Source organism: Gouania willdenowi, chromosome 1 (genome assembly GCF_900634775.1).
Source record: "Gouania willdenowi chromosome 1, fGouWil2.1, whole genome shotgun sequence".
NCBI lineage: Eukaryota > Metazoa > Chordata > Actinopteri > Blenniiformes > Gobiesocidae > Gouania > Gouania willdenowi.
In genome coordinates this window covers 44789716-44807708 of record NC_041044.1, presented here as the reverse complement: position 1 = coordinate 44807708, position 17993 = coordinate 44789716, and the positions used below count along the sequence as shown (strand labels likewise).

Here is a 17993-nt window from a genome sequence, read left to right as displayed (position 1 = left end):
AACTTTGACTGATGGTGTTTGGGGAGACTTCCATAACAAGAGGATTCTTCTACGAACAATAAGGGAGGCAAAGGCTATGTTTGCTCTGTGTTATCAGACTTACACAGACCACAAACAAACAACCTCATATGTGATCAAAAAACTGTAAAAGGGGATTTTTCATAATGTGTCCCCTTTAATCTCAAAATAATCTTGTATAAATCTCGTAGGGCTCAGATTTCTTTTTATTTTCATGTGGCTCTGATACACCATCGTACAGCAGCTATAAATAATTAGTTTGGTTTTATATTTTCCAACCTTTATGGATCATACTACTGTTGTCTAAAGGTGATAATCAGTCCCTACAGTAACGGGAAGGCTGGTGTCTCCATGTTTGTGGTCCTTCAGGACTTCTACAGCCACAGTAACTGGGTGGAGCTGGGCTTCTCTGAGCCGTACGTCAACCTGATCCAACCCGACCTCACCCTGGACAACATCGCAGGTGAAACGTGCTGCGACGCTTATCTACAGAGCAAAGGGCAGGGCTGTGTTACACTGCAAACACTGATAAAGGAAATCACGGTGTGAGATGGTCTTTAAGGAGCAATAAACCTTTTATCATGTCGTAATATTTAAACGTGTCTGATAATCTGAACAATTAATCAATTACAGTAAACTCACTCCCACAGAAGTTTTCTTTAGTTTAGCAATAGAATATAGATACTGTATATATCTGTACCTATAGATCTTTATAGATGTATATATGTACCTATAGATCTATATTATAGATATTTATGTGCTTATAGATCTACAGTATATAAATGTATTATGTGTACCTATAGATCTATATTATAGATACTTGTATATACAGTATCTGTGTCTATAGATCTATATTATAGATATATATCTATGCTTATAGATGCAGACACTGCCACCTGCAGCGACTGCAGCAGTGGAAATTGTCCAAATCCACTGCTTCCAAACATTCTGCTGGAGAAGAAACTGACGTCAGGCTACATGGGGATCTTCTCCTCCTCCAAACCCAAAGGTAAACACTAATCTGATCAATAATCTGATCCTGTAGCATTAAACCTGAACCGGTTCCAGGTAAGTGCAGTCACGGAGGAGCCGGTGATCTGACGAGCTCCACGGTTCCTCGAGGAGGCATCAGCAAAGACGAGCGTCGCTCTCACAACGCGGTCCTCCACAACACCGCCGCCAACCTGGCAACACAAGCCTCTCTGCAGCTGCTGGAGAACATCCGTCTTGCCGCCGGAGACGTTAACTTCCTCAGGTAAGACATGAGGAGAACCTCCTAGCATCGCTGTGAACTTTAGAAGATACAGAAAACATCTGGATCCACCAAACTCTCCTCATTTACACTGTCCTCTTAAGTTTACTTAAATACACCTTAGTTGTCATAGAAATAAGTCAGTAAACAAAAATACCTTCATGGACCAAATGTCCAACTGCTGGCCAGGGGGCCACATGTGGCCCTGTGGCTAAATTTGTGCAGCTCCCAAAGTAAATACACAAAATGATGAAAAAAACAACAACACACAAAGTACACAAAGAGCCGATACTACGAAGCTAGATTACCTTTTATCACGCTGACTTCTGGGATTGAATCCTTCGTAGGACATTTTCTCTCTGACAGGGAATGTTTGGTTAGCCCGCTAACGGAAAGATATCCCAGATATACTAATCTAGCTTTGTAGTACAGGCCCAAACACAATGATACGCAATTTAATTAAAAAAAACACACAAAATTAAAAATATACATGAAATTAGGGATGTCCTTTTTCACTTCCGATACGATACCAATATTGCAGCCTTGTGTATTGTCCGATAACGATATCAATGCGATATCATCACGAAACATACATACTTTTATTACTTATTTTGTAATGTGGAATGTTAGAAAAGGCTTGATCATGTGATGTTACGTTATACTTTTAAAGTGCAAACAATTCAGGTTCACTTCGGTTTTTATTGTCAGTACATGGTGGGAACAACTGAGGGTGGGGACAAAAACAACTAAAACTTATTGGAGCGCTTATATCGGAGATTTTAGATGAAATCTGATATTTGTTTTCTGGCTGATATTGGTCCAATATCAATATCGGATCAGGACACCCCTATTTAAAATGACTCCAGAAACTTCAGAAAAATATGTAAAAGGATTAAAAAAACACACAAAATACATAAAATTACAACAAAATACATAAAATTACAACAAAACACAAAAGTAGAGAAAGTACACAAAATTACTACAAAAACACCACCAATAAACAGAAAATTACACAAAAGGATAAAAAAAGCACAAAATGATGTGATCGCTCTGTGGTAGTTTACGGTAACAAGAGCAGATGAAGCGGTGTATCAGTCTGATTGGCCCAGTTGTCTGAAGGGCACCCTCATCAACCAATAGGGTGTGGCCTTTGTTAGGCTGCAGCATTTGTGTGGATTTTTCTTAGAAAATTGCTAAATTATTGTAATGCAGCCAATAAAACAGTGCGCTTTAGCCCGGAAATTACAGTAATAAGGAAATATATAATGCAGACCAAAAATTGTACTTTCAAAATGTATTGAAGTGATTGAGGATGATGTCAAAAAATAGTTGAAAGAAAGTAAAGATAAACCCTCTGGTACTGACAATATTGAGGTCAGACTATTAAAGATGGTGGTAGATTTCCTTTTATTGCCTGTTTCTTATATAAACAATTTAAGTTTAAGGTCAAATGTTCTCTACCAAACTTCAGACGGGCCTGGACATGTAGTGGTTTAATCAGGGGGACACGTCTGGTACTGCAGGATGTGAGTCCCTGGAGGCGTAGTGTGTTACTGATGGGAGCCTTTGTTACTTTGGTCCCAGCTCTCTGCAGGTCATTCACTAGGTCCCCCCGTGTGGTTCTGGGATTTGTGTTGATCATATTAATACATTGGATAGGTTTTCCCATTCAAAGGGTTATTATTATAAATAATGTGACGCTTTCAGAATCAGAATCACAATTCCTTTATTATTCCCAGGGGGAAATTGCTTTCGTTACAGCCACTTAAGAAAAAATCACAAATAAAAGAATAAAAAGTTTAACAAAGATGAAAGAACGAATAAAATAAATTCAAATTCTTTGAATTAATTAATATATGACTTCATCCGTCCGCGCATACGAAAACACAGGCTTCATCAGCTGACTGTAGATCAGTCCATTAGATATAAATCTATATGTTTCCTAAAGGATGTCACCGGTAAATGAATGGATTGCAGAGAATATTTAGACATCGATGTTGTGTGGATCAGATCCACACAGGGACGTGTTCACACATCACCTTTTATTGGACAGCTCGCTTTCTAAGAGATCTGATTGGTCAGGAGGTGGGACTTTATCACTCGCTAAAATCCTAGCCAGAGCAAAACCTGCTCCAGAGCAGGCTAGCCATTCAGCATAAGTTTCCATGGTGATTTAGCTCCGTAAGAGGTTAGCGAGCTTCGTAGTCCAGCACACGCTGATCAATTCCTGGAAGTAAGCACGATAAGACAGAATCTAGATTAGTAACATAGGTGATTAAAAATCACAAATTGATTAAAAAACAAAACACGGGGTGGTGTTTAGCTCAGTGGGTTGAGCGCCCGCCCCATAAATGGAGGCTATAGTTCCTCACCTGCAGCCGGTCCCAGGTTCGATTCCCGGCTCGGGACCCTTTGCTGCGTGTCATTCCCTGCTCTCCCCTTCCTGTCAAGCAACTGTCATATAAAGGCCACTAGAGCCCAAAAAATCCTTTAAAAAAAAAAAAAAAAACAAAAAAACAAAACACAAAATTACATAAAATGACAACATAAAACACGAAAGTACACAAAATGACTCCAAAAACAAAACAAAAAAAACTGTAAAATACATGAACTGATTAAAAAACACATATTATTAAAAAAAAAACACACACTCAAAATTGCAAAAAATACTCAAATGACTACCAAAAAACTAAATTACAAAAATATATAAATGACTCCAAAAACAAAAACAAAAAACCCACTAAATGACTTCCAGTTGAGCTAACGATAGAGTAAGACGTGTTCAAGGAGGCTCCCACAGACTTCGCCTGAAATTTTATTTTATTTACGTTCCGTGTGCGCCAAACTGTGATTTTCGACCAGAATTCACGTGTCGATACAGTTTTATCTCTTGGTGAAACTTGGCGATGGCAAAGCAAAGGTGGACGTCATACTACTCAGACGGCGCTCGGGCTTTGTCCCCAAGTGGTGGCCTCGCCCTCGGGTGGTTCTTCTGAAACTTGAGCTTTTTGCCGAGATGCAGAAGGAAATAGCTAACAATTTCAAAACCGAACAAAGCAAAGGTGCAGCTAAGCACCGATAGAGCTGCAATGGACACGGAGTTGGGGAAGTTAAGAGCTGAGTTTGTCGGCCTGCATTGACGACATAGTCGTGATTCAGGATCAATATGCTTCCCACTCTACTGGCATGCTCATGTTAGAAAATAAATGTGAGGGTTTGGAGGCTAGATCGCGCCGTAATAACTTCAGGATTGTGGCGGGGGAGTCCGAGGAAGGCAATAACCACTTTGGCGTCTTTGTAGCAGCGTTGCTGAAAGAAGCTCTGAGCCTGGATAAAGAACCAGTGTTGGGCAGGTGCCACAGGATGCACTGTGTGATGTTTTCAACCGTTGTTCTCAACTCCAGCTCAAACTGTGCGACTCAGGTGCAGAACCTGAATGTTCTCATCTCACGATTCATGTTCTCACACTGTACGGACCGACACTCTGACACCATCTGACTGTTCACACTGTACGTTCATACACGACACGTCAGGGTCTTATTTCCAGAAATGCAACGTACAAATTAGAAGAAGAAGAAGAAGAAGAACTCTGACGAGTGGCCATTCAAACAGACGAAGAAGAAAACAAACCGGACAAAATGACTCAAAACATTGAGAATTACAAACAAACCAAAGGTGAATTGCGTTCCCTCCCACAGGATGATGGGCGTCGCTCGCTCCTCCGTTGTGTGCTTCGTCATCGACACCACCGGCAGCATGTCCGACGACATCGAGGAAGCCCGATCAGTCGCTTACGAGATCATCGACAGCAAGAAAGGAACGCAGGACGAGCCCTCGGAGTACATCCTGGTGCCCTTCAACGACCCCAGTACCCACTATTCAATCACTTATTGATTATTGATCATTGGATTTCTTCTTCTTAACCTCCTTCTGTGTCTCACAGAGTTTGGACCCATGATCAGAACTGTAGATCCTGAGGAGATGAAGAAAGAAATCTCCAAACTCAAAGCCAATGGGGGCGGCGACCACCCTGAGATGTGTCTGTCAGGCCTTCAGGTACCTTACTACCTTACTGCTAACACAGTCACAGAGGAGGTTTAAGCTCCGCCTTTCTGCTTCCCTCAGCTGGCGCTCACCGGAGCTCCTTCCTCGTCTCACATCTACGTGTTCACCGACGCCACGGCCAAAGACATCGCCCTCAAAGACACCATCGTAGCCCTGATCAGAAGCACCAAATCCACGGTAACTCTTAGACGTTTTAATCCTTACAATTAAGACTAATAAAATAACATATGATGAAAGCTTTTCTCAATCAATTTCAAACTCAAGATTAAAATCAATGGAAAGAAGAAAAAAAATGTAACCAAATAAAAATAAATGTAAATCCAAATCCAAAAACATACATTCACTCACGGGATAGGGAAGTGCTTCTCCATTGGGGAATGGAGAGGCACCATAACAGGGTGGTGGGTAACTTCACACATTTGGGCCTGTCGGGTGGGGCCCCTCTGTTGATGGCTGGGCCGCCGTGTGGGGATCAGGAGGGTGCAGTCGGGCGTGGTGGGGCGGTGGGTCTCTGGAGGGGCGTAGAGGGGTGTTGCTGGGGGCTCTCTTTGCGGGGTCTCTTCGGGCGGTGCCGGCCTGGTGGGGCGTGGGGGTGCCCCTTCTCTACAGGTGGGGCTTGGTGCTTGTCTCGTCTCCTGGTTGCCTTGGGGACGCGCCTCGCGGCTTGTGGGTCCAGGGCGGCCTGCCGCGCCGGTGTGGGGGGTGGGCTCGCTGGGGGGTGCTGGCGTCTGTGCCGGGTGGGTTTTGCGCCTTTGGCTGGGGGCTGCTGCTCCGCATAAGTTGTGTGCCGTTGGGGTGACTCTTTCCCGCGGTGGCGGCCGCCGGTCGCTCTTGCGCCGTGGGGGGGGGGGGGGGGGGGGGGGCATTGCCCCGTGGCTTGCGCTGTCCGGTGGGGGGCGGGGCCTGGGCTGCTGTTCTTGCACCGTCTGGGGCTGTGCGGTCTTGCTGGGTTGTGGGCTGGGGTGAGGGGGCACCCCCACGGGGGTTTGGCCGGGGGGGCTCGCCTTTGGAGGTTCCCTGTCCAGCGGTGGTGCCCCTGGGGTCCGGCGGGCCTGGCCGGCTGGCTGGGCCGATCCTGGCGGGGGTCTTCCGGGGTGGGTGGTGCGGGCTGCCATGCCTGCGGGTGCGGCGCCAGGTGGCCCCGGCTTGGGCGACGCACTGTGAGCCGGGCTCTGCGGTGTGGCTGGGCCCTTTGGTGGGGGGGCTGTCTCGGGCTCATCGCATGGGCGGCATCAAGGAAAGGCGATATGCGTTGTGCCTGGGGCCCGGCGGGGCAACTTGCAGCATCCCCTTGGTACCCTCGGCGACTGTGGGCGTGGTCGCCCTCCCTGGGGGCGCTGCTCTCGGGGCTGCTTCCGTTCCGGGTCCTTCTGGCCTGGGGTCCGGTCCCTGCTGGCTCTGGGCCCACCAGCGGGCGCCCGCTGGCTGCCCGTTCGGCGTGGCTCTGGCCTTCTGCTGGGCGTGGGCCTTGGCTCCTCTGCTGGGGTCTCGGGCGGGGGCCTCACTGGGCCCTCCCCTCAGGGATTGGGTGCTTGGGTGTGGGTTCGTGGGGGGGGGCAGGATGCTGGCGGGGGGCCTTGGGGTTGGGGGTTGGGGTCGGTGGCGGGATGCGCTGGGTGCTCGGCTGCTTAGGGCTTCCTCGGATGTGTGTGTGGGGGGCGGTGGCTGCCTCTCGGCCTGGGATCTTGGGGGCGTCTGGGGGGTTGCTCGGCCATGGGAGGTGGCCTGGGACTCCCTGGCCCCCACTCTCTCTGCTAGCCTGGCTGCATCTTTGGGCCCGGGGCGATGCTTGGGTTTACAGTAGTGGTTCTTACACATACACTGATCTATGATACACTGACATGTCTTAGACTGTGGATAAAACTGGTACTGGGCTTAACTTTAGACACGTTGATCCTAAATATTACTACTCACTCCTTCCCTCTGTCCACATCAACCACCATTATATCTAAGCTTCACACTGGTCACTTTACTGGTTTGATTACACAACACAATAAGCACAATATACACAACTACAACTACACATCTCACTCTCACTTTAAAATAATCTATTCTTCTCCACCCTTTACATTTCCTACCTTGAATCTCTCCTCCCTGTTCCCTTCCCCCTCACCCAGGTGTAACACTGCTCTCTCTTTTATATTCTCCCTATAATAAAGTGTTTCTTACCCTTCCTTAGGGAGGGCTGGTGATGATCACAATTATGCAATAAAATAAATTTATTTATTTTATTGCAATAACAAAGCATGTATTGCTGTATTATAAAGATTTCACTTCTTTTTAACTGACATCATGTGCAGACAAGGTAAAAAAAAAATCTATTTTAGTTTATGACCTAATCAGTGAAAAAATTGTTAATTACTTCCATCACTGAGTGCTAACATAATGTGTAATATGAAATGTTTTTCATCTGTTTTTTTTTTTAAACTTAATTAACAGTATTATGGGTATACAGGGAACATGTGACATGAGAACGGTTCCACACTGGTTGGAGTGAGAAAAAAAGTTGTTTTTTTATCCGTTAATTTTCTGTAATTATTTAATCATGATTAACGCAATAAAGTCCCAGCCCTAATATAAATATATTTATATATATGTTTAATGTGCTCACACAAATAGTTTATTAGAAGCACTTAACTGAGTTTGAATAAAGATAAACCTTGTCCTGCAGACATTCTGTTGGAAAAACATGCTTTTATTATTATTAATCCTAAATATTATTATTATTATTATTATAACTGGCATATGTTTCCTTGATTATTAAAGCTGAATCTTTTCCTCTAAGCATGTGATTTGAATTTTGAAGGTGTCGTTCTTCATGACGGGCCCGAGTAAATGGCGTTGGCGCCGTGACATCACAGCAGGGTCTTTTGACGACTACAAAGACTTGGCCCTGGCCTCTGGAGGTCAGGCCATCCAGGTCTCCAAGGCTCAGCTTCCCCAGGCCACCGTCGTCATCCTGGACTCCTCCACCTCCGCCCTGGTGAGTGTTACCATGGAAACCAGTTACCATTGCCAGGGTTCTCACCAGGAATTGTTCACAGCGTAGGGGGATGTGTGGAAGGTGTCTTAAATCAATGTTTCAAAAGTCTTATATTTTAAAACATAAAGAGTATGATTTTATGATTGTAATTAGTCTCACATTTCAAAATAAATAGTAACATTCGTTTATAAAAGTATGTGTAATTTACCGTAACATGGTGCAATAACGACAGTGGAACCAACTATAAAACAGTCACGTGTGAGCAGTGTTGGGAATGTTACTTTAAAAAAGTAATTAGTTATAATTACTCACTACTTGATCCAAAAAGTAACTGAGTTAGTAACTGAATTACTCTATAATAAAAGTAACTCATTACCAAGGAAAGTAAATATTTGCGTTACTGTTAAAAAATTTTTTTTAAAAAAGTCCTTACAAAGATGTTGACAAAGTCTTCACTCCTGGATATAATGAACACTTCACATGTACGTTCTTGTCTTTGACCATAATTAATATAAAGGAGTGTTTGTATCGTCACCTTAAAAATGACAACTTTTCATCAGACTACTCCACTCTGTGCAGATGTGCTTCATGCTTGTAGCAACTTTTAACAACATGGAAAAATGTAAAGAAAATTGCCTGTTCAATTAAGATTTTTCTTAATAGCTTTTATTTTTTGTATTTTTGTTGTTTTATAGATTTTTTCTAGTCATCTTGTGTGTTTTGAGTGATTTTGATTATTTTAGTCTGTTGTTTTTGTGTATTTTACTGTCATTTTGTGTATTTTTGTGTGTTTACTTTGGGGGGCCACCAGTTGTCTACATTAGACACTGGGAAAAAATGTACCCTAACCCTATTTAATTTATGTGGCTTTTTTCCCCCCAAATTGTGTTTACTGTGAAGTTTGTATTTAATTTAATTTCAAATGGCAATAAAAAGTCTTCAACACATGGGTTATTATGTTGGACCTGCTGTAATATTAGGACTGTTATGGACATGCCCAACATTAGTTTTATATTTTTGTATTGTTTTATAGTTGATTGTTTTTGTTTAGATTATGAAGCCCACTGTTTATATTGGGCGGTGATTATGGGTTATAAAGAGGAGGATACACACTGGCAACATCAGGGCAGCTAGGTGGCTACAGGGGTCCTCAGGTGAAGACGGGAGCATCTGAACAGATTGCCTGCATTAAATAGACGGTGCGGCTAAAAGAGAGTTTAAACAACCCGTGCACACCTGGAAGTCTCTTTGAGTCAGAGTGTGAAATGATTATTATGATGGTACTGAGTAAAACAGGCAAAAACAACAGAAAAGCCCACCTACGCTGGTGATAACGCACCATAGGGGATCAAAAGCACAACGTCGGGGGTCCTACGCTCACCAGTGCTGGGGAGAACCCCGTAGTGACGTTGAGGTGACAATAAGCTTTCCTGTGGTCAGGTGACGGTGCTGCAGCGGGCGAGAAGTCCTGGTAAACAGGAGACGTTCCCCTTTGTGTTGGACGATTCTCTGAAGAACATCACCATCTACATCACAGGGACGTCCATCAGCTTCATCCTCACCAACCCAGAAGGTAACGCTCACCAACCCAGAAGGTAACGCTCACCAACCCAGAAGGTAACGCTCACCAACCCAGATAACAGTGAAATAATAAATAAGATACAATTAAAAGGTGGAGTTGTACTGACATGTATTATTCATGTCATATAAGATGAATGAGAGCAGCATTAATGTCACCATATTCCTCCTCAGGGATCAATGGTTTACTGAATCTGATCAGGTTTATTGATCAAGTTTTGATCAACCTAATTTAAATGATCTTGATGACATCATTCCAAACCGTAATCATTACACAAAAATAAATGGACACAAGGATGCATCAGTTTTTTCATTGATGGTCTCGTCCACAACAACAGAACAACTTTATCAGCTTTAATCATCTTCACCTGCTCAGAGCGTTTAAACATCTCATCAAAGCTACAGAAGATCTGTGGATAAAGTTGTTCTGTTGTTGTGGACGAGAAGTGGTTGCACGATGCGTCACGTGAGCGTGCTACACCAGTAAGGTACCTCCCACCGCTGGAGTTGGGCACTGCACATAGAAAGAGCTGACTATTTAATCAGATTATTATTGTTTGTTTGTTTTCCCTAAGATTAAAATAAAAATATCTAAATATAAAACATGGTCTAATTATAGACGTTGAAATACGTAATATTAGACGTTTATATCTATACTATACCTTATAACGATTATAGCTATTAAAATTATTTTAATCCAATATTTAGAGATCAGTTCTGCAACGTGCAGTTATTATTTTAAATGAACAACTATTGAATAATGGATTAAATTCAATTGTCTAGATTCGATCTATATCTAGACGTTGAAATGCAGTAGAGATTTAGACGTCTAAATCTCGGCTATATCTATACTATACTGTATATCACTGAACGGCTCTCATCATTATTTTAGTTCAGTATTTGGAGATCAGTTATGCACCTTACAGTTGTTTTTTTAATAAATAGTTATTGATTAATGGATTAAAGTGCAATATGTAAATCCTGTCTAAAAATAGATGGAATCTAGACGGTTGAAATTAGGTCTAAAAAATAACTAGACGTCTAATATCCGTCTATTGCTCAGTGGCTTATCAGGCACTGCTGGAGGACGAGGTGCACGGGAGACCAGAGTCGGCGCCAGGCAGTATTAAATGGGGGGGCATTAGGAAAACTTCGGGGGGGCACAAAAAACGCTCTGCTTTGAGTCGCACACGAGTTACACAACCCCCCAAACCCTCACCCACCAAAATCTGTGCACTTCTGAGTGGGTGTGTCTACAACCTCCTCAGCAGTAACGGCTATAATGTAAACAAACATGCTAAACATTTTAACGATGACGTTAGCCTGACAGTCAATGATACATGAGGTGTGTTTGTCACATACATATATATATATACATCAATCAATCAATCAATCAATCTTTTATTTGTATAGCGCCAAATCATAACCAATAATATCTCAAGACACTTTACAGTAGAGCAGTCTTAAGGACGGACTCTTCATTTTATGGATACACACATATGCATATATACGTATATACACATACATATGTATCCCACACCCAACATGAATTCATCATGGCGGCAAGGAAAACCTTCTGTTAAGCAGCAGGAACCTTGTGTGGATCCCATTCCTATGATGAACAGCCATCCACGTTATGCTGTGTTGGGTGTGTGCAGAGGAAAGGGTGGAGACAGAGTTGTTGAGACTCTGTAACTCCACACTGAGGATCCCACGGACCTGCAAGACAAAAGCCAGAAGGAGAACAGGAGCAAACACACAAGGGAAGAAGCAGACATAGAGGGAGTGTTAGAGAGAGGAATGGTATACATATATACTGCTACTGAATAGTACTTTATGACATGTAGTGAAATAGCATTAGGGTGTTCAGCTTTATGTTGTAGGGAACCAAACCCTCCAAGTTGATCTTTGACTTAGGACACCAGTTTCACCAGTCAATGGAGTCAGAGAGTCTGTCTCCTACTGTGAAATGCAAACGTGCCCCACAGGCGTATCTTCTCCCTCTTCCTGCCTGAACAAAAGAACAGGAGAATCCAAGAACAGTTTTCCTCCTATATCACCTCTCTGCTACATTACGATCAAAGGGAAACAGTCAGTCAATGTTTACATGCTAAGTTTTCAAACTCTGGGCTCCGACCCCCTGCAGATGTTGTCACCTCCAGAACCCAAACCACTGGTCACACAGGATGTTGGAATAACACTAGCTCTCCTGCTCAAATGAGAACAAAGAACATGTGCTTGACTGGAAAGTCACAAAAGAAAGGATTATTGTTACGGGTTCCTGCAGAAATTGAAATTGCAAATAGTGTCTGTCCTATGCCACTCTTTTCATTTAATTCAATAACCAAGAGAATGCTATTTTAAAATGTTTATCATTTAAAAGGTGCTTGAAATACTAGAAAACATCACAAAGCTTAGTTCAAGGTACTGAATGTTAACCATATGATAAAGAAAATTCCTTAACTCGAATTTTGACATTCAGGTTTATAAAGTACTAACTATGCTATTTTTCAGCCGTGTCTGGTATCTAACTGTTTCATTATAGATGATATATTAAGATATGATGTTGAAAAGATGTCTTGAAATATGTGGAATTAATTATTAGACATTCTTTTATGTTTAGGAACTCCCCCTGTTGTCTATGTCATTCCACTACACACCCACACTTGAGACACACCCACAAGCTGAAAGCAGAGACATTGACCAATCACCAATATGATCTCACAATGATCAACCAAGACACCTCCTCCAAAAGGCGTCTCCAAATTCTTTTAAAAAAAGACGCGCTGCCCGAAACTTTAGTTTTTGGGACGCTGGCGTTTCATACTCAACGCGTTTCCCTTCCCCACCTTTTCACTTATTTCATTTTATTTTTAATTGAAACAGTTAGATTTTTGAACGAACAGCTGCTTGGTTCGGACGAATCCAGCATCTAGTGACGTGTGTAACAGCCGAAAGAAGCCCGGCCTGCGACCCATTGGGGTAAGCCACGAGCCATTTTCTAAGCCAGCTGTGAAGGCCAGAACCGCCTGGATCGGCTGAAGGGGCTATAATCTGTTGAAACGCAACAGAACTCAACGGTGGCACGTCCTGCTGCATTGCTTCAAACAGCACCTCCAGGTCCAACCCTGACATCATCTTCAAGGTACCTGAATGAACTTTCATCAGCAACTTCATCCACAATAGATCACATCCATACTTCCATAACTACAAACTTACACACACTCACAACATGTTCCACACACAGTTCATCTCATTCATGTTTGTTCGTCTCCCCTTGTCTGTCCTCCTCTCTTTGTTATGAGCTCTCTTTATGATTTTATTCTTTGATTTTATGATCTTATTATTCGAATATGTATCCTGCATTTTTATTCAATATTTAGTAGACTATAATTCTCCTAGAATAGTGATTTCACTTTATTACATATAATCCTCACTTTTATTAGCCTAGAAATGCATTTTATCATGATTTAATTATCCCATTTCAATTGATATTTTGACTGTGTTAATTGTTGACTTTTGAATAAAAGGTTAAACATAATATTTGATTCCTCTGATTCATTACAGCTGTGATGATGGTGTAGATGTTGCTGTTAGAATTCACTTTCCCCTGGTTTCACATTGATGAGTTTAGTCTAAAAACGTAGACATATTTCTCCTGTTAAAAGGAGTGGCACCCCGCAAAATTTGAAGTAATATTAATAATCATAATTAATATTCTTAGTTATATAACCCATTAATAATAACTCATCCTCCTACAATGTGCACAGTGTGAAAGAAGGAGTGAAAGAAAGAAGGTAAATAATAGTAAATGAGCATTTAACGACAACCTAATGCTTTATAAACACAGCCACAAAAACAAAGTTAGCTCGCTACGCTAACAGACTCTGTTCCTCCTGACCACAGACGTAGGTTTAAAATCCACTTTTTACGGCATTGTTCTGTGAAATTTTTACATTCTCACCTTTGTGAACAACAATCTTCTCTATAAAATCTATTTTCCTTTTCTCGGTTAGAACGATTGGAGCATCCGTAAACTACACAAAATATGGACATTTTGATGATTTCAGATGTCAGATTCTTAAGCTTCACTTCCTGCTCTCCGTCTAAATTTTGTGCTCTCGCTTTGTCGCGATGCGGTAACGTGAATCAACAGAGCAGGCCATAGACATAGATATATGCACATCCTATTGGCTGATCCTAACAACAGCTCGAGGGTACGTTCAATAGCACAAATGTTAAACAATTACACCACAGTATATTATATCTATGGCTATAACAAAGTATTGTTTCTTGAAACAAAAATTACTGAAGTATAAAAGTAAAACTACAGGTTTAAGAAAGTGCTCAAAAAAGTAGAAGTACACAAAAAACCTACTCAATTACAGTACCGAGAGTAAATGTAATTTGTTACTTTCCACCGCTGCCAACGCCCTAATGCCCTAACGTCCTAACGCCCTCTCATCCTAACGTCCTAACGCCCTAACATCCTAACGTTCGAACGCCCTAACGTCCTAATGCCCTAACATCCTAACGCCCTCACATACTAACATCCTAACGCCCTAGCATCCTCACGTCCTAACGCCCTAGCATCCTAACGTCCTAATGCCCTAGCATCCTAAAGTCCTAACGCCCTAATGCCCAAGCATCCTAACGTCCTAACGCCCTTGCATCCTAATGTCCTAACGCCCTAGCATCCTAACGTCCTAACGTCCTAACAGCTTAGCATCCTAACATCTTAAAATCCTGACGCCCTAACACCCTAACATCTTGGTCATTGGCAGGTGTCACCCAGAGCTCCAGTGAAACCAGTGGAAAACTGGGAACCATCCACGCCGTGGGAAACCTACGCAGGATCCGCATCCACTCAGACAAGCAGACAGGAAGCTGGAGGATCTCCATCACCACCACCCAGCCGTATACGCTGAAGGTCACAGGTCAGGAACATCACCACCTATGCTGAGTCACACGTTTCTGTGCAACACCGGTGACAGGAAGGAGGTGGTCACTGATGGGAGGAGCTTCTTCTTCTAGGTCAGAGCAGTATCAGCTTCATCTACGACTTCGTGGAGAGCTTTGGAGGAGCTCACCCTGGGTATGCCGTAGTGACCGGGAGGCCGCCCGCAGGTACACACACACACACACACACACAGAACAAAGAACAGAAGATGAAGCAAGTTTAATAAACATTACACAAAATCACAAAAAACTACTAAAATACACAAACTGACAACAAAAAAAATAAAAAAAATAGTTTCAAAACATCTTTACCAAACACCAAATGGACACAAAACAACATTAATACATTAAAAAAGGATTACAAATACTACACAAGATGACTCCTAAACCTTGCAAAACAACAACAAAAATTGTTCGATAACCAAAAAAAACTATATAACGACACAATACCGACAGCAGAAATAGACAAAAACTACAACAAAAAACTTTCTTACTTTCGTAACCCCATTTCTATGAGTAATATGAGTGAGATGTCCCACTATGGGATGTTGCCTCTGCTACGTTCCTAAGAATACCTTTTTCATACCTATTTATTTTGCCAATCCTGATTGGCCGGTGAAGCGCATCAGTTCGATGGGAGAACCTCCCACCTCCTATAAGAGGAGGGGACGAACAGGTGGATGTTATTCTTAGTAAGCAAACCTCTTCTCCTCGTTCGAGAAAGAAGGGCAGTCTGGTGAGACATCTCACTCATATTATTCATAGAACCGGGGTTACGAACAGACACAGGGGGGGAATCTTCGCGCACCCTTCATAAACCTGCATATCAGTAGATGCTGACTCGCCGGTTTGTTTGCAAAGCCCACATGACAGGTGGCGATCGCCGCCAAATACACCTTCACAGTGGAAAAGGCTTTGCGCTTGTCAATCAGGCCCTGCAGGAATGACAAAATCACACCCACCGGGCACTGAAAAGGAATCTGGCCTCCCTGGAGACATCAGTACTCAAACACCTTCCACTTAGAGTCTTAAAGAGATCTAGTGGAGGAGGCCCGAGCTCTGTAGAGATCACGTCCTGTGATAACCCTACAGTTGACAGATTGCGCCACTCAGGGGCCAGGCTCACAGCACCAGACTCTCTGGGCGTGGATGGAAAACCGTGCCTCCCGCCTGCGACAGCAGATCCCTGCGCAGTGGGAGCTGCCAGGGGGGAGCACAGAGCAGCTGGTAAAACTCCACCAACCAGTGAATAGTCGGCCAGTGGGGAGCCACCAGGATAACAGAATGGCCGTATTCCCTCACCCTGTGCAGAGTGGGTGGAATCAGAGCAAGCGGGGGAATAGCGCAGAGAAGCATGCACGGCCAAGCGTGTAGTAGTGCATCTATTCCGAGGGGAACACCTGTGCTGAGCAGGGAGAAAAAAACATTTTACACTGCGCGTTTTCCTCTCCCGCGTACAGGTCCACCTCGGCGTGTCCGTAATGGGCCCGTAACTGTCACACCATGTCAGGGTGCAACATCCATTCCTCGTAAATTGGTGCACCTCTGAAAAGCAGGTCCACGCTCACATTCATAATCCCCGGGATGTGCTTGCAGTCAGAGAACCCAAGAGCGGCAAGATGGCAGCTGCGGCCGAGGATTTCCCGGGCCAGGCAGGCGTGCCCCGCTGAGTTTACGGAGGTGGGCGGCGAGTCTCTGTGTCTTGACCAGCGGACCCTGGAGAGGAAGCTGTGGGGCCATTCTCTGACACACAGGCGGAGACGTGAGCGGAGGATTCCTAGGGAGGCACAGGCGCAGAGCCTCCTCCTCCCTCTTCTTCGCTTCGCAGCACCGCTGCATGGAAGATAGGGCTGAGCCGAAAATCCCCTCAGGAACGATGGGTGTTGCATCTTTTGGCCTCTCCTGGAGATTTGATGGCCATCCGGGCGTGCTCGACGCCCAGGCACCCGGAGCAGGTCTCATGTCTGTCCTTGCTGGATATTTTTTTTACCGCATGGACAAAGACAAGCCATGACGCATCCCGTTCCCTCGGTCAGAGGAGCCTTGTCTTCCATGGCTGCTGATGCAGGCAGGAGAGCAGCCGGAGCTTGGAGCTTCACGCCTTGCGGCAGTGAAGGACAGCACTGCACCACGCAGAGCGAGGTAAGAGCTGTTAAACCTTTCCTTTTGACCTGGTGTGGTCTTCGTTGGTAGGAAAAGAAGGAAATCCCACCTGGGAACAGTTAAACTGGTCAGAGCCAAAAATATGCGAGGTAGCTGAGAGGAGAAGAGGTTTAAGAATGAGGCACACCTGTTTGTCTCCTCCTCTAAAAGGAGGTGGGAGGTTCTTCCATCGGACTGATGGGCTTCACCGACCAATCAGGATTGGCAAAGTCAAGTCAAGTATTCTGAGGAATGTAGCAGAGGCAACATCCCATAGTGAGACATCTCACTAAATATTATGAAATAGAACGCAAAACAAAAAATATGAACAAATTCTCTATTTATATTGTTGTTTAATGTGATTGTGTGATTTAGAAGTATTTTGCAAATATGTTTTTGGAGTCATATTTGTGTATTTTTCTGTCAGTTTGTGTGTTTTAGGGAACATCTTTGTGTATTTGTCACTCATATTTGCTCTGTGTGTGTGTGTGTGTGCACGTGTGCGTGTGTGCAGGAGCGCCAGCCATGCTGATGCTGACGGTGATGGGCAGGAAGGGGCCGTCCTCACTGGAGGTGGTGGAGGCGGGGCTAGTGCTGGTGTCGGGGCCTGAGCAGACGACCAACAGCTCTCTGAGCGCTCTGGGTAACGGAGACTTCCTGCTCACCGTGGACTCCGTCCCAGAGGGAGAGTTTGTGGTGTTTCTGAGGGGGACGGACAAAGAGTCAAAGAGTACCTTCCTCCGACAGTCCACCACGCAGATGTCTGTGTCCAAAGTCAACATCAAGGTCCCTCACTCACACTTATTATTATACAGTTATTCATTCATTATTGTTCACAAAATATCTGCTCCTCAGGCTGTTGTGAGATTATGATTGTGTTGTTGTTGTGTATTTCTGCTCCTCAGGCCTGTACTATGAAGCTAGATAATTATATCCTGGATTTATCTCCGTTAGCTTCACCTAACCAAACGTTCTCCATCAGACAGAAGCTGTCAT

At 43.8% G+C, this 17993-nt stretch overlaps 1 protein-coding gene across 4 annotated transcripts in view; it reads left to right on the top strand.

The window, feature by feature from the left end:
- Window positions 1–17993, top strand: part of vwa11 (von Willebrand factor A domain containing 11) — a 40780-nt gene that overhangs the window by 15799 nt on the left and 6988 nt on the right. For all 4 annotated transcript variants that reach the window (XM_028455653.1, XM_028455636.1, XM_028455644.1 and 1 more), the window contains 11 exons: window positions 388–481; window positions 899–1027; window positions 1087–1273; window positions 4969–5138; window positions 5214–5326; window positions 5396–5512; window positions 8142–8318; window positions 9759–9891; window positions 14681–14833; window positions 14931–15023; window positions 17512–17783. In XM_028455653.1, the coding sequence (XP_028311454.1) occupies window positions 388–481; window positions 899–1027; window positions 1087–1273; window positions 4969–5138; window positions 5214–5326; window positions 5396–5512; window positions 8142–8318; window positions 9759–9891; window positions 14681–14833; window positions 14931–15023; window positions 17512–17783 (1638 nt within the window). The remainder of the gene's footprint in view (window positions 1–387; window positions 482–898; window positions 1028–1086; window positions 1274–4968; window positions 5139–5213; window positions 5327–5395; window positions 5513–8141; window positions 8319–9758; window positions 9892–14680; window positions 14834–14930; window positions 15024–17511; window positions 17784–17993) is intronic.